Here is a 26,506-nt window from a genome sequence, read left to right as displayed (position 1 = left end):
AAAAAAAAAAAAAATTTTTCTTTGCTATGAATTTGCATAAACTGCTCTAATACAAATGAGATTTGTTCTCTTTGTCACTTGTGTAAGAATGTGAAAAAGTATGGAACTGCTGCTGTGAAAGCTGACCTCTGTCATCACTTGTGTTTTATTTGCTGTAATTATGCCATTGCATTGGAGGGTTGGTACAGATGTAGCTGACTAGTAAATATAATTTTCATGTGCAGGTCACAATACAGAATAAAAAAAAAAATACTGTTTTTTTTTTTTTTTTTTTTAAATGAAAATTCCTGTAATATATTTGGAAGATTAATACCATGATAATGTTGCTGTTTTAATGGGCATATTCTAAAATTCTTAACCAGTTATTTGTATTTTATGTTTGCTTGCATTTTAAAGAAACATATATTTTAGTGTCCGAATGTTCCTAAAATTTGAGTATGCCACCTCCTTTTAAAAATAAAAAGAAAATATTAAAGTTTACTCCTGCACAATGTTGATTAGACAGCCACTCATCTTATTCTGAATTCATCTGTGTGGATGATCTCTGGTCCAACTCAATGCTTCTTTGGGATCTTCTAAAGATGCGTAGTAATCACAGTGTAACGGCATTTGAATGCTTCTCACAGAGAAGCTTTAAATTCAGTGCTTTCTATGAAACACTTTAAACAATGCCAAATGTGAAGACCTTAACAGCCACTAGAGGCATTCTAACTGGCATTTTTCACAAATGACAACTCTTACATTTGTCTGATTGCAGGGACAGTGTCTTTGCACCAGTGCATCGGTGCTCAGTGCATCCCCTTAATAATACTATCAAGGGGTTCTAGTTCTGGAGACCTATTATACCACAAAACTGAAAACTGAAATTCTGCATATTATGATATGTTGAGAATGGGGCTGGGAAAGAGAATAACGATGGTTTGTCTCCTGACTCCTCTGCTTACTGGAAGAGGGCTAAATGAAAATAGTTGGAACTACAGATAACGGAGTATATAATTGTGCTTGTGTTGTGTTTTTCTTTTTATTGTTCAGCAAATATATCTTGTGGTTTCACTTTCCAGGTACCAAAACAATTTTTTTGCAAGTTTTTCTTTGCTGGTCTCCCTGCTTTTGCTGTTTTGATTTACACTTGCTGCTACTATATTTTCTTTTATTGTAATCTGCTCTTCCTTTTCTTGTCCTGTCCTCCTTCCCTTTGTTCTTTCATCCCTCTTTCCCATGTGCTCTTTGCTTTCTTCTTCCACTTGTGCCTGGATTCTTGTTTTGCCCACTCAACAGTATCTCCTCCTGCAGACTCCACTGATGTTTACAGACCAAGCTCAACACGATGTGATCATGGTCCTCAAGTTCCCATCCAACTCTCCAGTCACTCATGTTGCCGCCAACACACAGCCTGGGCTGGCCAGTTCCGCAGTCATCACGGTTACTGCTAACAGACTGTTCGCTGTGAATAAATGGCACAGTCTCCCTGGTGAGTAACAGGACCTGCTGTCCATTAAAATGTAATATCTTTCAAATATTTTCTACCCAAAAATCATGTAATGGCAGCATGAAGGCAAAAATATAGGTCAACGTGAATACGGTTTCCTTGCAGAAAAAAAAAAATGAAACCTATCAAGTAATTGCAAAAGGTCCACTCCACCCGTGACATTATTTCTACATTGCCTAAAAATAGATAGTAGTTATATATTTGTGGACACAGTTGTGACAATACTTGCAGATACATTTTTTAGAAAATAAAAGTATTTGTTTATGAAACTTTTATCTATACAATGTTTGCAAAGGTGATTCAGGCTTTTACATACCCTGGAGGTAATGTAAAAGTAAGACTTTTTTTTGGTTTGCTGATCTATTATTTGTTATAGCAAGAATGTCTTTAGTTTTGTTTTGTTTGTGTAAATATGTATTCATTTTACTGCACATGTAACAATGATTTGCCTTTGTCTGTATATGGAATAGCCCTGCAAGGCTGAGCAGTCCTTTAAACTTGGATTTGTCAATGGTAAAAGACAAATTGTTTTAATAAGACTATGTGCTTTAATATTCTGGCCTGTTGCTAATAGCCACTAGGGGAACTATTTCTGCTTCTGTTCTGAAGGTCTCTCTAGAATTAAGTAGATCTATGCTGTCTGTGTGCCTTTTATGGCTGTAGAACCGCTATAAAATTGTGCAGACCTTATAACATGTTATTCCTCTTTCTATAGCATCAGTTTGATGAAGGAAAAAAAAAGACCTTTAATCATTCTTACCCTTAAGAGACTCTGTAGTATTCATACAAGCCATGTTCTGTGCCTAATGTTATCACTTGGTTGGATAACCTCGGTCTGTGTAAAGTCTATTATATGGGAGAATGTTAATGCTTTCCGTAGTTTGTAAACAGAATAATCCTGTAAATAATGACAAGGAATAAAAAGAAAGATGAGTGCTTCTTTTCCCCTTTATTACATTTATATACAAATATGAGCGACGGAGAGAGAGTGAGTGTACGCGAGTGTGTACATATATACACACACAAATATAAAATGTGTGTGTGTACATTTAATGCTCCTATTCTGTAAAATTATCTTGAAGAATTAAAATCGAAGAATTAAAATCCAAAGAACATGCACAGAATTCATGCAGTGTTAATGTGTAATGCCATATGTGCTCTCTAGTGTAGTCACTAAATCTTGCAATGACCATACACTTAAAATATGACACAGCATAGAGTAGCAGATACCTGGACAGTTGTCGTACTGGTAGTGCTCGGTTTTTGTTTATTTGTTCATTTAGATCTATGTTACAGAATGTAGCCTAGAGGAATATTCTCCACATTGCACAAAGTCAATACCCCATTTGCCACAGGCAGCAGATGGTTGTCCGTGTAAAATGATGCTGCTCCTTGCGGATTCATTTTCCTTAGTGACATTTGAAGCTGCTGCCAGTCAAGCATCTGCTGCAGCTTCTAGCAGAGGTCTGAAACCATTGTGCAAATCACTGCTACTGGCACAGGTACACAGGAACCCACACTGCATGACAATACTGTGAGCATGGTCCCTGGTCATTGTTGACATTAGAGAATGGTGTAAAGCACCAAGAGTAAAATCACTATCAGAAAGTTACCTACTCTGCATGTTTCCTTTTTTCTAATACAGACACCAGTAGAATACAGACATACAGTAGAATATCCATTAATGTATGCTGAGAATAATTAATGGGAGGGTTATTCTCCGAAATAGCATATGTACAGTGCATATAAACATTCCTCTATTAAAAACAAAGCCATTCAAACAACAATCTTGCTATGTAAATTATTTGAATTTATAAACCATAATAAAATGACATTTATGTATATATGTTTGCACAGGCATTTGCAGGGTACCTTAAGCCAAGGCATTTATTTATCAATTCTTAAATAGCGCCCTTATCTGTCGCACTGCACTTTTTACAGAGCAACAAGCATACAATAATTACTAATTACATAATAATTTCAATACCATAAAAAAGTGCTAGTTCAGCTGGTTATAGGACATCGACGTCTTGCCATTATAAATGATAGAAAAGTCACATTAAATTATTCCGCTTACAAAGAACAAAGGTTACCTATCTTTCAACTACAAAGCTCCATTGAACAAGAAAATAACAGAGAATATATACATGCAAACATATGATGTATGTCCCTCTACTGAATTGCATTACATAGCTGTTTCTGTGACGTAATCTCAGCCCTAGATAGTTTCCTTGGCTTTTCAGCAATCTTACAAAAAAGAAAGCGTTGGAATGCCTGTGTATGAGTAGGTGTTTTATTTTGTGTGTATCTATAAAATGCAATTATCGTTTTATTCATTTATTTTTGAATGTGTGTGTGTGTGTATGTATGTGTGTATATATATATATATGTATATGGTGCATACACACACACACATACTTGTGTGTGTGTGTATATATGTTATTTGTAATTATTTCATTGGTAAAACCCATTGTTTTGTAAAAGTAATTTCTCCTTCTCACTCTCTCTCTCTCCCCAGCCCATCAAGGTGCTGTGCAGGACCAGCCGTACCAGCTGCCAGTGGAAATCGATCCTCTCATAGGTCTGTCACTTCCTCCTGTCTGTGCCATTCATTAAGCTCTGTATGGTAGCCCTGAAGTGTAGATTACTGTTGTTTTTCACTTGCCAGTTGCCTGGAATGGAATTCTCCTGATAAACCATTTGCATGCAAATTGGAATGCAATGAGCTGTGGCTATGCTGGTATTTCATCAACTCCCCCTCGTTGGCTTGCCTAATTTGAACAGGCCTAGGACGTGTGTCACTGAAAATTAATATGGATGCTGTAATAATGTGTGATTGAGAATGGCGCATGAAGCACTGTCAGGATAATATTGGATCTTTTCATCACTCAGACTTGTTGATGAGCAGGAGCGGGGCCCTGTTATGATGAATTGGCGTTCAGTAATGTGCTGGAGTAGCATTTTTTTTTCCTAGGGAAATTTTCATAATAACAGTAGGGTTCTCCGCTTTGCTGCACGGTGAGAAATAAAGCTTCGGTGCTAGAGTTTTATCATTAAGAAAATCAATCCTTTCTTTGCGGACCCGCTGTGCAGGCATCAGAGATTAATGTGCACTTTCGGCTACATACCTATGCAAATGTATTCAGCCTTATGGTATTAGCTGCACAGCAAAATACGGGTATATATTTTATGTGGTAAAAGATACTGTTTAAAAAAGAAAAATCAACGTGCAAAGCTTAACCCTTTACGTGTTACAGCAGTGATTAACACAGTGCTTTACTTTGCAAGCCTTTGCTCCTTGTGACACGCAAAAGGTTAGGTTATATGTATGGATGTGTGTCTATTTAATATATTGTCAGTGGTGTGTCTGTGGCTGTGAAATATTGTCTCATCTCTTCAGCCTTTGTCTGTTGCTTCCCTTGTGATGTAAACAATCAAGATGATGAGCAGTGAGATATGGTTTTATCCTCCTTCCAAACAGAGAGCAGTTTTCGTTTGACTTATAGTGCGTTCTCTGACTGATGTTCAGTGGGCGGAAAGGAAAGAGCTTTCAGTTCATTACCATAGAGTTTTTCTCAAGACTGTGGTTGTTCAACCAGAATTGGAGACAAAGAAAAGCTTACTGACTTAACATGTGAAGTTATACATGTAATGGAATCTGTGCTTCTGCTAAGAGAGAAAGCGTTTAGTTTATTGTATTCATGGCTTTATTTATTTTATCCTAATGTATCCTAAAATTGTTGCATTGAATTGGATTAGTAGACTAAGGATACATGGAAGTCTGGAACATCATGGAAGCATGATATCTATTCGTAATTAAATTAAACCCTATACCCTGCTGCTGTTTTGTGTTATTCTTGTGTGTTGTTAGGTAGTACTTTTGTATGCCGTGCTAAGTTGAAAATATTTGCTTCATGGAAGATCGCAGACGCTTGTTTATACAGCACGGAAAATGAGCAATGTTTAGTCCCCTATACAAAAAATTATACATCCGGAGTGAATTATGACTTTGTGGTATCTGTTCGTTCCTCTTGCTAAGATTATTTCTAGGAGGTAATAGGATGTGTGGGAAAAAAATCGCTATCGTAACAATTAGAATATTTTTGCTCATTGTTCCAAATTTACAACTAAGACCTAATCATTAACCTTTTGTTTTATTTTAGCCTGTGCTTGTAGGTTGAGATGAGAACTGTATTTGTAGCAAGTGGGATAAAAAAAACTGTCTATCTTGTCCTTTATTATAGGAAGTAGAAATGTCTTATCAACAACATGTAATTAGTCATATATGCAATGGGTGAATTATTTAAATGTATTAGTCTTTAATTATTTTACCAATATTGTTTTAATGAATAGTGAAAAAAGAAATTACAAACCCTCATATAAAATTTTGACCCTTTAGTAATGGCCTTCCAAAGTCATAGAACAACTGTATGTATACTCTAGAACAGGGGTAGTCAACCTTTTAATACCTACCGCCCACTTTTGTATCTTTGTTGGTGGTAACATTTCCTTACCGCCCCCCAGTGCTGCAGTAACTAATTTTATAGAGCAAGTGCGTTTGTTTGTTTGTTTTTTTTTTGTTTTTTTTAAAGAAATATGTATTATCCTTTTTTTTGCCTTTTTTCTATCATCTAATATTTTTTTTTCTATGTGTCTGTGAGGTGCTGTGTTTGTGTGTGTGAGAGAGAGAGGTTCAGGTTGTGTGAGTGGTGCTGGATGTGGGTGAGGGGTGATTTTTTTTGTGTGAAGAGTGATTTGTGTGCTGTGCTGTGAAGGGGTCAGTCAGTGTGAGGGATGTAGTGTGTGTGAAGCGTGCATAGGGTCTGTGCTGTGAAACTCTATCTTAATGTCTCCCCTCTCTTCTTCTTACCTTTTACCAGGGAGGGGGGACATAATGCTGCAAGCCCTGGTGGTCCAGTGGTGGCATGTTCACTTTAGCCTGCAGCTCCTCCGGCTGCATGCTGACTCTCCTGTCCTCCTGTGAGCACAGCACTGTATTGGATAATTGCCATGGTAACGTGTGGCAACGCTCTGACCAGCCTGCTCGTGGAAGGAACACAGAGCCTCCCAGGCCTTCCCTCCTTCTGTTAGAACGAAGTGCCAGTAGGCTGGTAAAAGAGGGAGATCTTTGATCTCCTCACCAGTCCGAGGGGGCTTACAGCAAGGCTGGCTCTGCATGGGCCAGCAGGGGAGATGAAAGGATCTCCCGTGCTGGCTTTGCTCCATGGCCATCGAGGCCCACTGGGCATTTTCTGCAGAACCCACCGCCGCCCACTAGTGGCCGATAGGGACCAGGTTGACAAATAGCACCTCCAATATCTTTGCTCGTTTACATAAACAGTGAAAGCTTGTGATGTTGTCCTTGGATAACTAACACAGCAGATGAAGCTACCAGGGCATGTATACCAAGTTACAGATATGCACACACATTGAGCAGGGCTAAATTCACATGTTGGACTCCTGTAGTTATTGTGTCTTTGAGATCCATTGATCGGCACTTGATCCCCAGGCTCTGGTAAACATAGGATTTTGTGTAAATAATGGTCAGTACCCGATACATAGGCAGTAGTAGGCATAGCATACTGTTCATATTCTGGTGACTATAGTGTCCCTTTAATATCTCTACATAAACAATTTATAAACTGCAATTAATTTTATTGCAGGGTTAACTCCACCTCTACTGGCTGTCTACCAGTTGCACCAATCCACCAGTCCATTGCATCTCACAGAGAAGCATTGTATCCAGTGCTTTTCATAGAGAAGCACTGTATGAACAACCAGTATCCTGTGTTATTCTTTGCTGCTGGTACCTGGTATAAAATAGATCAAAGACACCCAAGGTGTGAGGATTTTTTTCAGCAGTAAGACTGCTGGTTCAGCATTTATGCCCCTAACGGCATCTATTACTTTCCCGTTAAATCCTGCAATCGCATTTTTATTAATTATACAGATACTTAATTCTCTAGTGCATTAGCATTATAGGCAGATATTTCTGTCAACTTGTACACAATTATTACTCTGAGTTGTCCAGAGCATTTTATTCTTTAGATATGTATACAGATGACTTTTTAGACCTCTAAGGTTTGATTATTTAAAGAGCTGGAGAAGGCTGTGGAATGTGCTGGCAGCTGTGACACGATTTAGGGAAAGACACAGATGTTGAAGATGGGAAAGGAGAATAGGGACAAGCCAATGTCATGACGGAGCGCTTTTTATATAAAGTCAGTCAAGATGTAAATCAGCGCAAGCGGTTCTGGAAAATAACAAGCTTGATGGCACCCGCAGAGAAGAGAAGCTTTTGGGTACAGAAGAATTTGATGCTGAAGAAAATGGAATGAAGGAGTATTGATGTTGCAGCCACTTCCAGTTTTCTAGAGCATAAACATATCAGTTTCTTTTCTTTATAAATTATGTCTGTAATGAAGTCTCACTTTCATCTCTCACAATGCTTATTAACCTCAAGACTGGGAGTATCGGACATGTTTGTACATATGTATCCCCAGTGCTACTTGATAATTTAAACGTGACAAAACCCAGATGGTGAGTTACCGAGCGGGAATATAACTGTTTCTTGATACATTCTAACATACAAAACACACATACATTGTTTGGTTTATAAAACAAACATATAACAATAGTAGTCAAAAGATAACCTATAGATAGTAAATATTTATGTGAACAAACAGGAGTCACACAACAAGACGCCTTAAATATACCAATATACTATAACAATAAATGTTAGCCAATACAATAGTGTTCTCATACAACCAACAAACTAGTATATAGTTAGGAGGAATAGTTAAGCACCATGTATATAGAGCAAATCTTTTTTTATTACATTTTAATTTTTTTTATTACAATCTCAAAAATACAAATATCTTGAAAATTAAAATAAAGTACTCTCTTTTCATGCAAGGTAGCTAAGGTCACCCATGTAGTAAACTTAATAATCTGTACTTTCTGTGTGTGTGTATATATATATATATATATATATATATATATATATATATATATATATATATATACCTTGAAAAAAGACCCGCAGGGGTCGAAACGTCGTTTTTTTGGTTTGCACCTTAATTAAATAAAACAAAAATGTGCTAGTGCATCCTATATCTTCAGTTTATATATATATATATATATATATATATATATATATATATATATATATATATATATATAATTATAGATCATACATATACACACCTCAGCCCACTACATTGATTACAATGGTAGGAGTACCCTGGTACCCTTTTTTAATCCTTTGGTGGGACTCCTGTTGTGCAGTTCTGGATTAACTAAACGCAATGAACGTATCTATACCAAGACTGATTACATGCAAGATTTAACCAGGACATGCTCCATGAAGTATGTGGCACTAGAAATTCACATGGGCAGAAATAGTAGAGTAAACAAATGTGTAGTCTCTAAAACACACGTACTATGTATGACAACTAAAGAAATATGATGAAGGGAATGATCTAAAACAAGTTGAAAATAAATTATATTGGATTCTAAATCTACATAAATGCAGCATATGTAAATGAGGTATTAAGCATGATATATTTAACATAAATGAAACTGCCTAAACCTTGTTCACATTATTCTGTAAGGTATCTTTAAGTGTGAGCGAAGGTCCAGTAGAGCAAGTATGCAGGAGTGCAGGATTTCTTGTATTGCAGATGCCACTTTCAAAATGTTCTAGTTGTAACATATACAAACTAATTCATATCCACTAAGGTACAAATATTCAGCTTTTTTTATTTTAATCTTCTTAATATTTTCCATAAACAAAAACTTTGTTTGTGTTGTGGAATATATGGAGACTCACTAAAAAGTACTTTCATTTATAAAATCATGTTTTGGAGCAGAGAAACAGAGAAAGTGGATTTAAATGAATGTAAGTGTTGGTTATAATACATGCAGCGCAGAAAGTGTGCTTTCAATAACTGAATGCGCTGTGCATCACGTGCAAGAACAGAAAGTTATTTTTCTATTATGACAGTTCTGGTGCGATTAGGTCTGTTTACAGCTGAATAATAGTTTTGAAAGTTTAGAAGGAAAAAAAATGACTTGTTAAAGAAAGCACTCATAATGCTGTCGCTCAGGTACCCACAGCAATAATCCAAATCCCATGTTGGAATAAACTATAGAGCGGACTTGTTTACTCACTAGGGGAACACATTATTGCCTCGTAAAGAAACACAAGCACTCTTATTATTCGCATGGCATCTAAAGCAGAGCTCACAGCTGCTAGTTTATTGGTATACCAAAACTATATTATTTCTGTAACATTGTAACTTGTATAGCCATAGGGTAAATAATGACCTTGCAATACAGCTGAGAGCCTGTGGCTTTCTTTGCAATTTGTAATTTTATTTATTTTTACATTTTGCAGTTAAATATCGATCTTCACGTTTCCCACATTGCACAAAGTAGCACACTCCAGGCTGGGATTGATCCATTTGTTTATAGTATGTAGAAGGGATTATCCACATTGAGGCCTGGTGACGTTTAAGTATAGTTGGGCACTGCCCCTGACTTATTGAGCTCTACCCATTTAACCACATTGAATGCTATGTATGTGTGAATGAATGTAGGGGTGTGTTTGTATATATTGTCGTTGGAATGCAGAGGTGTTTTTGTATGTAGTGTTGGTGAAATGCTGAGATGTATGTTCATAGACGCACAACGACACACGTGCAGATACATACACACTGACCGATACACAAAGGCAGATACATTTCTACACAGGGGCACACACTCATGCACTGACAAACATGAAGCTACACATACACTGACACAGATAATAAAAAAAAACATACATACACAGACGCTCAGGTACACACATGCACGTACACAAACACTGACACACATAGATGCACTTACAAACACTGACACACATATGTTTGAATGTAAATACATATATACATAGACACACCTACATATATATGCAGACTGACACACATGCAGGTCAAAATTTACATTTTCAGCCACCCTCCAGTTTCCTTCCTTTTGGGTGCAGGAGGGTGGCTGTATCCTCCTCCTCTGTGCCTTCTCTTCCTTCCTGCACTGTGTTAGCTGAGGGATGTAACTAGCTTTGCCTTCCTCCCAGCACTGTCTGGGCCACAGCGCATGGCCAGCCACCCAAAGACACATACCCATCGAGTGTTCCAAAGTGTATGGGCTACCTAATGCGTGCGCTGCGTGCGGGCCTGTGACTGCACCAGCGGTAATTGCCCTGCTGAACATAACTACGGTAATAATGATTTTTTATTGACTTGGCTTCTGTCATAGCCAGAAAGCTTCTTGATTTATAATACATATTTTGTAAATATTCTTGAAAATATTTTATTGTTGCAATATTCTTTTTAGCATATTTTAAAAATGAAATGTGCTGATTATGCAAGTATTTTTCTCATTGTTACCATCTTTTCTAAGTAATCACTTTAGTGTGTATCACAAAGTTCCACAGCAGTAAGTCTTGTAGCTACATGCAGAGTAAATGAATGTATCCCCAGGAATACGACACCCAGTAACATGCATAGTAAATGTGTATCATGGTGTTCACAAAAAATAAACCTCACTAACTTGCAGAGTACACTAGTTTAGACCACTGTTCCACAGCACTAAAATAGTGTATTAAATTAGTTCAGCTATACCAACAAACAGTATTATATGTCAAAATAAGTGTGCCTTTAAAAGTTGGCAATAAAATAATTTAGTGTTCTCAATTAATTGCATAAATAGCTATATTAAACCATGTCAAACAATGTCATCTAGAAATGATTGGCAAGAATCACCTGAAACAAAGTCCATAAACAAACGCAAATGCTTACAAACTGCATGTTTAAAGCTAGGAACTTTATAGTGATAAAACATGTTCTGAATTATGAACCCAAGAGAGTTTACAATCTTTTTTTTTTTAAAATGTATTTATTATTTTTTGTTAGTATTCTTATTATTTTATATGGATTTTACCTTAATTCTTGAATATCAGTGTACATTACAATTCATAGTAGAATCAGAGCTGAAGTGGAACTAAAAATGTTTTTGTGACATGGCTGTAATCCTGAATTGTCACACCATCCTAAGGACCGATCTGTGATTTGGTCTGTGTATCTGCTTGTGGTGCATTACTATAATTGCTTAGAATGCTGTTACTATCTATATATCGTGCAGCACTGCTGATCTTTAAATCTTGCACTTGCTTAACATTAGGTTTTTAAAAGTCCGAGATTTGCTTGTAAGAGAAATGTCGGTGAACCTCAGCCAAGGAAAAGTATCTTTTTTTTTTTTTTTTGCAACAGAGTGTTTTAAAACCAATAGCTTGGTTTGGAAAGCTAGTGGAATTTAATGTTGAGGAAGGATTAGAAAAGACTTCTGTTACCATTTCTGTCTTACGCTGGAACGATTTCTGTCCATTCCTTGCAATATATTTTCCACCAATGTGCTGCAGCACCACCATTTAGCAGTGACCAGGTTAATATCTTCTCAAGACAAGCCAACAATTCTTCCACAAGTGGGGCCCATAGCTCACTCAATATTAAACTAATTGTAGTGCTTATCGTTTTATGGTGGCTGGATACTATATTGTTAAACTATTTGAGTGTTAGGCATTTTGGGGTTAAATAAAATGGATATTCTCAGAGCTGAATTTGTCTGCTAAGCAGCTGAAATAATTCCATATTTTGTTAACCACATTTCCAGTTTTGGTTTCTGTTGGAAAGCTTCACTGAATTGATTTCCTTTTAAAAGGGCAAACCGAGAATGGCAATGATGTCATTCAGTGCACAGTATTTTTTGTTTGCAATGCTTACATGTGTGTCTGTGTCCTTTCGATTATAGCCAGCAACACTGGAATGCACAGAAGGCAGATATCTGACCTCTTAGACCAAAGTATCCAGGTCAACTCGCAGTGTTTTGTCATAACAGCCGACAATCGCTTCATCCTGGTCTGCGGCTTTTGGGACAAAAGTTTCCGTGTATATTCTACAGACACAGGTAATATGACATGATTTACACGCTTTTCTGGATTATTTTTTTGTAAAGTATGCTAAATCACAAATCTTAATTGTTAATATATGTATATAATTATTTTAAATGTATGTATTTATTTTTAATGGCTCATCTATATCACGATTATGGAAAAGGCTGTCACATTCCTAATTCCTCAATTCAATAGGAGCATTCATCTTGACCGAATTATTCCTCATCTTTAATATAATCCTTGTTTTTGATTACCACTGGTAATTTCTGTCAGCTGTAAGTGGAGGGGAAAAAACAGGGAGGTGAGCTCGGGACAAGTTAGTGAATAATTAAGATGTGCTACAAAAGCTTAAACATACCTAACATAAAACTCTGGCATCATTAATACTGTAGGGATCCATTAATTAACCGTCAGAAACAATGTATAATTTCTCAAGTTTAGCATGACCAATTTAAAGGGATACTCCAGACATCATAACCACTGTAGTGGTTGTGGTGCAAGGAGGCTGTGGCTCTAGCTTTTGTCAAAAATAAAACTAAACAAAAGCATCATCCAAAATATTTGTACAGGTAAGCAGAATTAGTTAATTGTAAATTGCTGTTAACCCTCTCTATGCCACTACATTGACCCGGTTTTACTTTTTTAATCACCCTGAAATGTATACGCATTGGAAATTTTGATACCTCGGTGGTTCATGCATGAAGCAGTGCCTATAAATGTTTAAATATGTAGTTGAGCTATTACTAAGTGAAACACTTAGTGGTTTCTGAATGTAAACAGTACCTGTAAATAACCCCATTCTATAAATAAATAATGCTGCTATGTTCTTGCTGCGGCACAACTTCTGTTTGAGAGAAGAATCAGCCACAACTACTTATCCCTTGTGACTGCTAGATGAGTTACCTCCCCCCATTCTACATGTACTTATTTGACGTTATGCATTTTACAACTGCCCTGAATTGTACAGTCTATTCATATGCTCTCCATCCTTCTCTCCAGACATGTTGCTTTTAATAAGTGTCTACGGTGTTTTTTTCACTGGTGTAATACCGAAGTAGATAAGAGATTTGACAAGGTTACCTAGACATTACATGATTTTCTATAAAATATTCTCTTAATTTCACCCCCAGAATATGTGCCCCTTATCTTGCATTTATTTGTTAATTATACTTTCGAATTTCTTTTTGATGGTGCAGTGTAGAGGTTAATATTGGATGTGGCTGTCAGATTCGAAGGGTTATTACCAACATGTATCGCTAAATGCACTTTTGTTGAAGGGTTTTAATGTATTCAATCTGACATGTGGGACATGGGATTAACACTTCTCTGAGAACTGTTAGAACTGAAATTCAACCGTGTGTTTCTGATTGTTTAATAGCCCAAGATATTTTTAAAATTCTCCGTGTAGAGGTTTTTTCTTTTTTTTTTTAAGTTATATGCTTTTGTCATTTTCCGATAGGCAAGTTACCATCCTTGGAGATCACTCGGTTAGAGGGGGAAAATAATATATATTTTATTTATTTCTCGTCTCAAGCTCCAGAAACAGAACAAACACATGCAATTTTCCTGTAATGTATAGCTACATGCTACAATAAGTGTTCAACTCAATTATATTTTATCACTTCGGGAAAAAAGGGGCCCTTTTCTTTTTAGCATTCCTTGTTTTGTTTTTTTACTTGTAACAGGAAATTCTTGTGGCGTAAATCATTTTTCCTAAGTAGAGCCAATACTGAAAAGGCATCATAAACCCTCTTCTGGCAGTGGGAATTATTTTCAGACGGCCTTTTACATCCAATGCTGCTCAGGGCCTGCGTCTGTTTTCCTTTTTTCCCCTTTATTTCTTTTTATTTGCAACGGTGCTGTCAAATAAAACATACAAGTAGAAAATGTGTTCTGCGACAGAAAAAGGCAAATGCTAGTGCCTTATTTAACGTTCTCTTTGGTTTACCTGTACACCATGTGCTTGTGTACAGAAAAAAAAAATAATTAAGCCATGATTTAAAAAAAAAAGTGGACGAGCATAAGAGAAACCTTATTATTTGTATTAAATTGAATGTCAGCCTCTCGCAATTATTCCCTAGATTCTGAATTAAATCAAACTGAAATCTAAATGGCAAAATTTAATTAAATTAAAATAGCCTTGCTGTGACTAGAGTTGATTTGGAAAACTTATTCAAATCAGGTATTAGAGATTCAGTTTTGCCATTTGGAAGTGAAACCCAATGGGAGTTTACCATTACTGATTAAAAGGTAATTTTAGCCATAGTATGAGATAATCTTTTCTGGATCACTTTGAAAGGCATATTTCTGTTTGACACGTAAATATTATTTAAGATGATAAAATAGTGGATGCTCTGAAATCTCTTTCTAAATCTATTTGATGTTGCACAGGTGAATATATTTCACTTTCTAAATTATCTGTGGATGGTTAACATGCGTGTGCTCTTAATCCGTTATTATATTATTACCAATGCAGGTAAACTGACTCAGGTAGTGTTCGGCCACTGGGATGTGGTGACATGCTTGGCCCGTTCAGAGTCGTACATCGGAGGAGACTGTTATGTACTTTCTGGGTCACGAGATGCTACGTTATTACTGTGGTACTGGAATGGCAAGAGCAATGGCATTGGAGACAATCCAGGCAGTAAGTACAGGGCAAATATTTCCCATATAATGTGTTACTTTCTTGCCTTTTTGTACCTATTTTGCTTCCACTGGCAATTTTCTGCTATGAATTAAACTTAATCTTATACTGCATTATTTTACCTACATTCCTTTGGTGCTGGATTATAATTTTTTTTATCATAGAGAGATTTTTTTTTCCCATTTGACAATTAATATCAAACTGTAAAGGGACCCATTGAAAGACACTATTAAGTAAACTGTAAACCGAATCAGAGAGAGAAAATGGGGGTTTCACTCCTCCCCTCACCTATTTATATTATATGACAACAACCTAATTTCTTACAGGATGATTTAGTACCCATAACTTTTCAGTTCCAAGACTAGTCTCTTTAAAATGAATAACCTTGATTTTAAATTACCTTATCCCATTGTTTTCTGTATCAAGCGATGGGCATAATGGATTTATGATGTCTCCTGTGACTAGAATCTTAGGTAAACACATGAGAAATGTGCTTCTAGATTGCATATTTCTCGAGGATTTAAATATTGCCCAGTGGGATGTGACATCTCACTGGAATCTTCAGCTATTAAACAAGAACAGATGAAAGTAAACATAATTGGAAGAACGACAGTATGTAGAAGGGGCGAGTGTTTTGTTTGAAAAAAATATTTTATGTAATCATTTCATTTAGCCTACATGCATCTACCTTGTATAAAGCAGGCACTATCTTGCTATACCTAACCATAACCAGGCATATTGGGCAGCATCTCAGTTTGTTGGCAAACATTGGGAGCCATTTCCGTTTTAAGTCTGTTACTGCCATTAGGTATGAATGTATACAGAAAGCCAGGTAGGTTAACTTGGCATTTTTAACATTTTATTTATTTTTACATTTCTCTGTGTTTTATCACATTTTTGTATCTATTCTAAACAAAATCATTTATGTATCAAATTGTACTTACAGTTTTTACACATCTGTATTAATATGCACATGTATAATAAAAATATATGCATAATATACATTTTTAAAAAATATAAATATATTTCATCTATAAAATACCTGTTGCAAATTTGTATTTTATATATTTATAAGATATCCCAAATGATCTATTTAAGGAATCAATGTCATTTCTGACTGCCTCTCTGATGCTCAGTGACATGTAGAGTCCCTGACCATAGCATACAAACACACTTACTGACCTATACTGTACACTCTTGTCTAAGCTCTTCCTGAGAAGCAGCCACACACGTGCCTCACTGAGCCAATACTGGATCTGCTGATGAAGTCAGTCTGTTTGCACAGATTGTCAACCGCCAGTGTATGATGTCGTCATGCATCCCAGCAGCCTACAGCTCTCTGCATTGCGTGAAGTGACTTGTTTCTGCTGTTACTTACACCTTTCTTTCACTAGTAGCACCCCCACACTCCAGGGCTAATTGTTTTTAAAGTAACAATACAAATTTCACCTCCAGCAGCCTCCAGTTGGTCCCAGGCTAGAGCTCTGATGGAAAGACTGTTATGTGGCTTTAAAGTGTTTGGAGGTTGCGATTTCCTGCCAAGGCAGTGTTAAGTATTGACTGATAGGGTGCCCAAACGAGTACACCGTTTTTATTGTTTCAGTCAGTTAAATTGAGCAAATAAATAGTAACAACTGTGCATTTAAAATCAACAGAAATTAGTTTTTTTCCCGCAATAGAAGAAGCAGGGTTAACTTGTTCTGCTTTAGAAAATAAATATACCATTTTGTTTTAGATGGGGTGCCCCATATTTCCTATACAACTGTATGTAAATATGCAATATGTTGCTGTTTCCATTAGGGGCACAAAACAATAACTGAAAATATTAATAGCAGATTCCTTTACTAACTCTGTCACCGTAACATTTGCTAAAATGTTATTCATGTTTTAATAATTGTATGTACACACACACACACACATTTTGCAAACGTGAAAATCATGGTTAGATATAGATATATAACTGTTCTAATGATTTTAATTTTTGCAAACTTTTTCTCTTTATTAATTTCTAATAATTGTTTATTTTCATTTACAGTTGTTCCATAGAGGCAAATAAACAATTGCACTAATACAACTGTTTTCAGAACAAAGATAAAGAGAAAAATAGAAAGTAAAATATGTAACATAAAACATCATTGGATGAGGGATAGGGTATGCACAGTCGGTCAGTTGTAAAGCAAATCTCTTATCAATGTGTCTAACCAGTTTGGCAAAAAGTTAATATTTTAGCACATAAAATAGATACCCGACCTGACCGGAGTAGTGACCTACATTGGGGGATTAGGAAAAGGTGGATCTTGCAAGGGAGATGGAGGAGTTGGTATATAAAAGTATATACATGTCGATTAGGACGGATGAAGGTACAAGGAAGGATGAATGTAAAGGAAATTCTTGGGTAGATAGCCATGAAAACGAACATACGCGTCTGAATAGTTGAGTGGTGAAGGAGGAGGGAGAGATTAATTATCACACCTTTTTTAACTAATTTTTCAAGATGCATTTTTTAAATTTTATTTATTTAATGTTTTTTTATATCAACATCCATTCAATTTAACATGTTGTGTTGTGTATCTATGTTTACAGCCATATGTCTGTATGTGTGTGTATGTATATATGTATTTTTTTCTTTATATCACGTCTTGACATAAAAGTAGCCAAAAGGTAAGTATTTTTTAAAAAGTAGTAACAAAACGCAGCCCTACTAGTTAGTCGCATACCTCCACTGTTAAATCAAACACTTCCTCCCACTCTTTGCTGCTCTGAGAAATAATTGTGCTGCATCATGAAGAATTCACTTTAAAGGTGCTCTTCAAAGTACAAAGCCCACACTCTTCTTGCTTAGTAGATTATCCTCCTCCTCCTTCTGCCTTTAGTCACACAAGCCTGGGGAAGAAGGGCTTCAGACTCACTGTATATTATATATAGCTTGCAGAGTGATTTACATAGAATAGGAGCTATTATTTATGCAAATCTGAAAAGAAAAAATGGATTTTATGTGTTATAAATATATGTCTAAAATTATTTATTATTAAATTCAGATTACCCTGGCCTTTAAAAGGAAAATAATCCTGAATGTTCTACTTGTTTGTAGTGCCTTGAAAACCATGTTGAGTCTTTGTATATATCACTTACACTAGTTAATATCCTTTGTGCCAGCCCTAATACAAAGCCCATATATATATTATATACACATACATATACCTGTGCCTATCTGCCTTTCTTCTACATTGTAAGTGCATTTGAGCAGGGCTGTCTTTACCTTTTGTGTCTTGTGATTTGTGATTGTCAGTTGTAGGCACTATATAAATAACAAATCTGTCTTTCTATTGGTATTGCTAACCTTTTTCTTTTTCTCTAAACCAAGAGATCCCTGGAAGAATATTCAGTTAATCTAGTGCTGCCTTCCTCTGACTGGGGTCTTAGCACAGAGCTCAGAATAAGACGCCATTAACGTTTTAGTATTAATATCTTTCATATAGCGGTTTAAATGAATAAATATGAGGAGCTTTTTTTTTTTTTTTTTTTCGTGGACATAAACCATCTAAAAAGTTCCTTTGTGTATTTTCAATAAGTACATTAATGCAGGTTACCAGCCGTGCTGCATAAATTTAATCCCCTGCATAGTGCAACGTTTGTTGAAAAGAACTATTTTGCATCTTGTCAAGTGCAGCACTAGAATGTGGCTTTTGAAAGGTAATTAAAAATGATTTAAAAACTTCATTATGAAAAGAATATTGTACTGGTGCAGTTTGGATCCCAAGAGCAGCACACTGTAAAATGCAGTAATTGTCCAATAACGCAGGTTATACTAGTCGCATATTAAGCATGGAACAATAACCAGCTGAATTGCAAACCTTGTTATATTCATGTATCCATACAGGTTCCTTGTGCCAGTTGAGGAACCAAAATATACTTAAAATAAAATATTCAACGACTGCAGTGGCTATTATTTTATGTACAATGTGTTTTTAGTACCGGAATTGCTTTTTCTTTTTTTTTTTTATAAATTGTTTCAAAAGCGTGCCAGTATGTTGGTATCAGTTGTAATCAGCAGACATAGTACTCCCCAGTACAGCATTCCTCTGTTTATATATGATGGCACGAGAGACACGCTACTTGAATATCTTTGCCTGTAATATTCAAGGGTTGTGACTGCAGTGATACTCTGAAACCCTGCTGAATCTAAAGAAATATTTTCCTATACAGCGAAAACTTTCTCCTGAATTCAGACTAATAATTCTAAAACAGTTGAGTCTTTATCAAAAATGATGGGGAGAATGGGAAGGAAATGGCAACTTGCGAAATGTGAAATAAAAATTTGCTGTTTTTACTGTGCAGCAATTCCATAATGCATAATCCATTTATACTATAAATTGACCTTTTTTGTACGGTTTTGTATAAATGTTTTCGGGTATGTGCCCTACACTATTGAGCTGTACACTTTACACTAGTATGATTTATTTAGATCTTCCTCAAGCAGTTTTATTATGGATGGTGTATTCATAATTAATATCAATCATTAATCCATTTCAATGACTGATTCCACAGCCTCCAATAAATATAAAAAAAACTATATATGTCAACCCACCTAATTACATGCTCACAACCTAAAGTGTGTGTGTGTGTGTATGTATGTATGTATGTATGTATATATATATATATATATATATATATATATATATATATACACACACACACACACACTATGCATGAGACCTATTTAATATTTTCTCATATAAATATTCATATCTGGCCAGTTTAGTAAATAATTTTACTGGTTTCAAAGTGCATTTACTTAGCTTGAACTGTAGATTGAAACCGCTACCCAAACATTAACCCCTCAACAACATTTAACATTTTTTGTTGTTGCTATTTTTCTGTTTCTTAAAACAGAGTACAAAGGGTTGCAATACGCCCTTTTTTTTGTAATGACACCATCAGGAATGCAGTAGGCAGCTAAATGTACACACAAGACTTCCTTAACTCACCTGGTGTGTGAATGTAAACCTTTATTCTATAAATATAATATTTTAAATGAAATATTTGTGTTAGTCTCTATTTAAATTTAAATGTGTCTGTAATTTACTATTTATACACACACACACACTATCGAAGGAGAGCACTCACTGGACCTAATTTGAATGTGTGTGTGTAGTGCCAACTTGTAAATAATGACATACTGGCACAGTAGGTGAAGTGGGCACGGCTCAAATTAGCTTACAATCCCATGTGCATATATATAGCTTCAACATATTTCCTCAGCACTTTACAATTATAGAATGGAAATATTAGACATACAAAACCAGAAACAAGAGTTAAATAAGGTCCTGCTTTGATGAGCTTACAATCTCTATATAATATGTGTGTATTTGTGTATATGTTTATATATATATATATATATATATATATATTTTTTTTTTTTTAATCAACAAAATATTAAATACAAAAGTTCACTAGTTGCTACAGAATTTTTAACTTCTTATTGTAAATATTGTCCTTTTTAAAAGCTTCACATGCACTTCCACCTTTAATTTAGGATCTTGGCTGCAATTGCAGCATGTAATCAGACATGCAAATATAAAACTAAGTATCACACTGCTTTATGAATGCAGTGTTCTTCATGTACCAGTTTTAAAATGAGAATACCGTTATTTCTTATATTGTTTTCATTGTGTATTTTGTCTTTGGCAAAACAATGGTGCCATCTCATGGCGAAGTCCTGTAATACAGTTTTATTTATTTTTATATTTTCTTTCTTTTGTTGTATTTATTTATTTTTTTAAAGACCACTATAGGCACCCAGACCACTTCAGCTTAATGAAGTGGTCTGGGTGCCCGGTCCATCTAGGATTAACCCTTTCTGCTGTAAACATAGCAGTTTCAGAGAAACAGCTATGTTTACAAATGGGTTAATCCAGCCTCTAGTGGCTGTCTCATTGACAGCCACTAGAGGCGCTTCCGCGCTTCTCACTGTGTTTTTTACAGTGAGAAGACGCCAGCGTCCATAGGAAAGCATTGAGAATGCTTTCCTATGGACTGGCTGAATGCGCGAGCTTCTCTTGCCACGCATGCGCTTTCAGCCGATAACGGTGAAAAGGAGGAGGAGAGTTCACCGCGCCGAGGCAGCCCAGCGGGGTAAAACAGGTAAGATTTAACCCCTTCCACCCCATAGAGCCCTGCGGGAGGGGGGCCCCTGAGGGTGGGGGGGACCTAGATAACCTATAGTGCCAGGAAAACAAGTATGTTTTCCTGGCATTATAGTGGTCCTTTAACCCCTTAAGGACCAAACTTCTGGGATAAAAGGGAATCATGACGTGTCAGACACGTCATGTGTCCTTAAGGGGTTAAATTAATTTTTGACCTGGCTCATCAGCGTGAGTGGGTTTGCAGGAGTAAGAACGGTACAGGCAACTTATTTAATACAAACATCTTAGTATACGCATGACTATACTGTCTGTTGCGTGGGTGCTGTGCATAGGAGCAGTTTTTTTTGTTTGTTTGTTTATAAATGCCTTACAGTCTGTCGTGTGGTCATAATCGGTTCTTGTTTCTAGGTAGTCTGTCATGTGTACATTCGGTACCTGTGGGTTATCTGCAGCCTTTAGGCTGAAGTGTGGGAGGACTGTCAAGGGGATGGTCCTGGTTTAGGTGTCACTCGTGAGAGTTGTGTGTGTGTCTTGGTGTGTCCTATGCCAGTGTCCAGGCCGCATAGGTAGCCTTGCTTGCCCCGATGCTGTGTCGAACTGTATTTGTGCACCCCCAGGATCTCCTAATGTCTATGGGTGTTTCAGGTCTAGTCTTGGGGTGGTCGGAGGAGGGGGACCTGGCATGTCTACGGGCAAGGTTGGGGTGACTGCGTAGTCTCGTCTGTTGTGGTAAGCAGTAGGGGGTTGTCACCATGAAATACACATAAAATAATATAACTTAAGCATATATAACTTTGAACCACATCAGTAAGCCCAGGAATGCTGGCCTTCGTAAGTGGGCAGAGAGTCTTGGAATATGAGGCAACGAGTGCCGAGGTGTGGCTTGGCAAGTAAAGCCTTACTAAACACAGCTAGCACTTCGAACCACTTGGGTTAGGTCAGGGACTGAGACCGTTAGATGTGGGCTGAGAGTCTCGCAACTTGATGCAATGTAGGCCTAGGTGCGGTTGTGCAGACTAAAGCGAAATGGCATCATAGATAGCTTTGAACAGCATAGATGTGTACAGCTATTGAGGCCACCGTTGTCAGGCCGAGAGTCTTGGCGGTTGAGGTGTAGTGTGACTACAAGCGGTTGGGTGAGGGGAGTGGTAGGACTCACACAGTGGTAGACCGCAGAGGTAGGTTCTGTTGCGGAGGCCGTCATAGTTGAGCCAAAAGTCCCGGAATGTGGGTCAGTGGATACCCAGGTGTGACTGGGATGCTACATGGGCGAAAAACAAAGTGGAAAGTCTGGGTCTAAAAAAAAAATCTTAACTAACTTCGAACCGCAACTGGGGTATGTCCTGAGGACAGTAGGAGTGGCAGTGTGGAGTGAGTCCCGTGGTTTAAGTTGGGGCTACCGCGTAATCCTCTGGCTGTTGTCAATGAGGCACGAACGGTGTAATCCTCGCTGGGTCCCATTGATGCATGGCGGTGTTTTTTCCTGGCTGTCCTGCAGGATCAAGGGAGTTCTCTGGTAAGCAGAGTGTTGGCAACAGCATCACAGCTCCCTTGGTGAGCACCATCGATAGGTTATGTCGTTTTGCCTCAGGAGCACCGTGAATGATTAGAGGGACATGTGCCATTGCAGGGTGTCCCCTGACAAGTCCGCGTAAAAGGTAAGATTGGCATTTTCAAAGCTGAAGGGTGCCTTCCTCTTAAGGGCCGCAAGGATTGCTGCTTTGTCTGCGCCAGAGCGGAACTTCACCACTTGATCCCTTGAGGCTGTGGTTAGGGCTCTCCGTGGTTTGGGGACTGCCTCGAAACTCGCAGTTACGGCTTTAGCAGGGCTCCGATGAGCCTCCATACCAAGTGGGGGAGGGCCTCCGACGTTATGTTGTCAAGGATGCCTCATATGTTTGTTATAACAGCGTCTGAGGTCTTCAAGAGCTGCAAATCGTTGGCCTGTGGTCTCTTGGTGTTTAAGCACCTGCACCTCGCTTTGAAGGTCCGCTATTGCTTGGGCCTGCTTGTCTGAGGAGGCTTGAATAAAACTGATGTGGCTCACCAGGCCCGTCAAGTCCTTGTGGAGCTGAGCCGCATCAGTTTTGAGTACTTGTTGCAAGTCCCCCCAGCATGGATCTCAGTGTGTCTTTGGTAACTGGCTCGGTTGACCCTTTTTTTGTGGCCGGTAATGTAAATGGGGCAAACATCCCACTGGTGCATTCATCCAGGCTAAGATCATCCGAGGAGTCTGTATTCTGCAAGGCCGGCAGCCATTTTGGACCAATGTGCCCCTTGTGCCTGGCGGAATAAATCACTGATAGAATGCCCTATTTTGGACTTGTCCGTTTTTTTTCGTTATCCGTCCCATATCCCTGGTGGGTCTGTGGGCTATGTTTGCAGCTCACTATCTTGGCGGGAATCTGTGTTTTAACGGTCGTGAGTGTGGAGCCTATCTATTGTGTGTCCGTTCCGGTTTGCTTCTAGGCTCCGCCTGTTGTATTTTTTTTATTTTGCTAGGGGAACACTCTGATTACAAATAAATATTCTTATTACAATGAAGATATACGTCTAGTAGCTGTGCCACGTGAGGTCTTGTTTAGGCAGAATGTAAATGTTTTGCTTGATAAAAGGGACTGGGTCTGTGCACCAAAACCACTTCATTAAGATTAAGTGATGTCTGTTTCATTAACCTTTTAAAGACCGAGGCAACAGTTGTCAAAGTTCTGAAACTAAACCTAGAATATGCACTGTGTTCATTCAACCATAATTTAAGGGTTTCTCTTTAAGTCCTCCCATAAATATTATATATTGTTTTAAAGGACATAAAGTTCTTTAATTTAATATCCCAAATGTATACCTAATGCAACATTAAGTGTAAATGAAAGGTTTAAAATGGTGGGGAAAAAATACTTTTGCATTTAGCTAAATTATTTTACTTATTCAGCGCAACTAAATAAACCGAACTCAAGAGATTGAGGTATGCAGGTATGATGACTGCTAAATGCCTCACATGCAATCTAAATTCATTTTTGTTAATGCTAATTCCTATACAAACTCCCCCAACGCAATACTAGCTGTACCCCTAACTCTATGCTTGCACTAATGGTAACAGTTAGTATTATAGTTAATGCATTATAGTTATAGTTTTTTTTTCCCTCTAAAATTAAATTAATCTGTTGGAAATTAGTTTTTTTTGGTCCAAAACCTATTTAGTTTTGTGTGTGTGTGTGTGTGTATGTGTGTATATATATATATATATATATATATATATATATATATATATATATATATATATATATATATATGGCATGTGTGTACTACTAACTGTTTAGGTGACTTTAACTTTTCAGCCCATGCAGTTCCGATCTGCAAGCTAACACCCCTCCTCCCTGACTGAGTTTCTTAAAAAAAAAAAAAAAAAGTTTTATATTCCAGGGCCTTGAATATATTTATTACTAGCAGTGTAAGACGATTTTACAGAGCACTCCTGAGTTTTGGATAAATACATTTATTTATAACACTGGGGTTTTATGGAGTTTCACATCTACCCCATCCCCTTTACTGTAAATAAAGGGTTACTTATATTTATCAGTAAACCAGCAGTGGGAGGATGTTCTTGTAGGAGCTCCACGCACTTATGATCCCACAATCAATTTAATGGGAAACTTTGGAATGTAGGACACATGTACATCAATGGCTGTGCAGCACCTCCAATGTTTCTCAGATATGCATTGAATTCATTTCTTCTCTGTGAGAAGCACAGCCACATAACCATTTCCTGAGGCACCACAAAGCAATCATCAAGCTGGCTGGCTGGCAGAGGGCAATCTTGTCACTATATTAAAGGTTCAATTTCTGTTAATAGGGGGACTGTTAATCCCCCCTAAAGCAATTCAGCAAGATGAAGTACTTTTAGTGGTTTGAACTGTCTCTTTATGGTACATTAAAAAAAAAAAAAAAGAACATTTAAAATGCATCTAATTAATATAAAAAGTTAGATGTATTTTTCCTGAACCTTTCTAAAAATTGATCTTACTTGAGGTAGAAATATGGGAATTGAAATCTGATAGTACGGGTATTAGTTTCAGTATTAAGATGCTGATATAAATGTATATTTAATATTTCAGAATATTAAACCTTTATATGTAGCAATCCAGCTTTCTGTGCAACTTTCATTTACTAGGACTACATCACAGATGTGCAAATTTTAGTTTTTGTATCTACAAGTGCCATGTGTTTTCGAATCTGGTAGTAGTTGCGATAACAAAAATTAATAAGTTTTTGCTGTGTTTAGTAAGTTTGTGTACTATACATTTCATAGGAAAATATAGTATGTAAAGCAGGTATTCCCGTTTAGAAGAACACATATGCCGGTTAGCTCTGTAGAACACCATAAAAACGATAAATTCTGGGGGCCAGGGCCTGACCTGCAAGCTGGCCTGCAGTGCCTGTCCTCACCCACTGCCGACTGCAGAGTCTGATGACTGCAGCAGCACTCTACTTTGACCCGCGATGGGGCAAGGTTAAGCTGAAACCCGCTAAGCGAGTTCATGACACAATGCTGGTGGCGGGGAAACGAAAGATGGCGCCTCAGAAACGGCATAGGCGACGGCGCCCCGGTCCTACTGCGTGTTGCTACACCCCTGAGTCGCTGATCAGCATTAAACAACGCAAACCACATCACACACACGCCCGGATGGGCCATACTTGTGCTGGGGCGAAACCCGGCAGCATACCTCGGGATAAGGCTCTGCATGTGGCTCAACTGGACACACGTGAAGTGGATAAGCTAAAATACACTTCTGCTGGGGACTGGGGAGGTACGGTTAAACGGGTCACCTGTGACCACTCTACCTGGGTCAATGTGCATTATATGTCTGGCATAGGCTGAACTAGTTACTACTAAAGGACAGTTTATGTGCTGTGCTACAGACCTTATCAACATTAGTCCAGTTTAATATCTGTGTGTATTACTGTTTGCAGTCCTGACATACATGCCTAGCAGAACTTGCCATTCTTAAACACATTCTCGCCTGCAGAAGTCTACAACCCTGCCTACATAAAACTTGTTTATTATTGACCTGTTTTCTTACCATCTTAATTACTATCTGGCTTGGTGGACACTTCCTGATCGGACGCTCACACCCAGTGTAATTTTCCTTACCATGGGAATAATCCCTTTCTCTACCATAGTACATTCTCCCTGCATTTTTCTCAGGGTTGTAGTGACTACGTTTAGCCTGTCTCTTTAA

At 37.4% G+C, this 26,506-nt stretch overlaps 1 protein-coding gene across 2 annotated transcripts in view; it reads left to right on the top strand.

The window, feature by feature from the left end:
• Positions 1–26,506, top strand: part of LRBA (LPS responsive beige-like anchor protein) — a 619,335-nt gene that overhangs the window by 566,083 nt on the left and 26,746 nt on the right. Inside the window, exons 49-52 of one of the 2 annotated variants that reach the window (XM_063458500.1) lie at positions 1,279–1,471; positions 4,008–4,070; positions 12,338–12,493; positions 14,956–15,123. In XM_063458500.1, the coding sequence (XP_063314570.1) occupies positions 1,279–1,471; positions 4,008–4,070; positions 12,338–12,493; positions 14,956–15,123 (580 nt within the window). The remainder of the gene's footprint in view (positions 1–1,278; positions 1,472–4,007; positions 4,071–12,337; positions 12,494–14,955; positions 15,124–26,506) is intronic. The other variant, XM_063458501.1, reaches the window with a different exon arrangement.

Source organism: Pelobates fuscus, chromosome 6, assembly GCF_036172605.1.
Source record: "Pelobates fuscus isolate aPelFus1 chromosome 6, aPelFus1.pri, whole genome shotgun sequence".
Lineage (NCBI taxonomy): Eukaryota > Metazoa > Chordata > Amphibia > Anura > Pelobatidae > Pelobates > Pelobates fuscus.
Note: the sequence above shows the minus strand (reverse complement) of the source record. Positions and strands in the feature narration are given on the sequence as shown.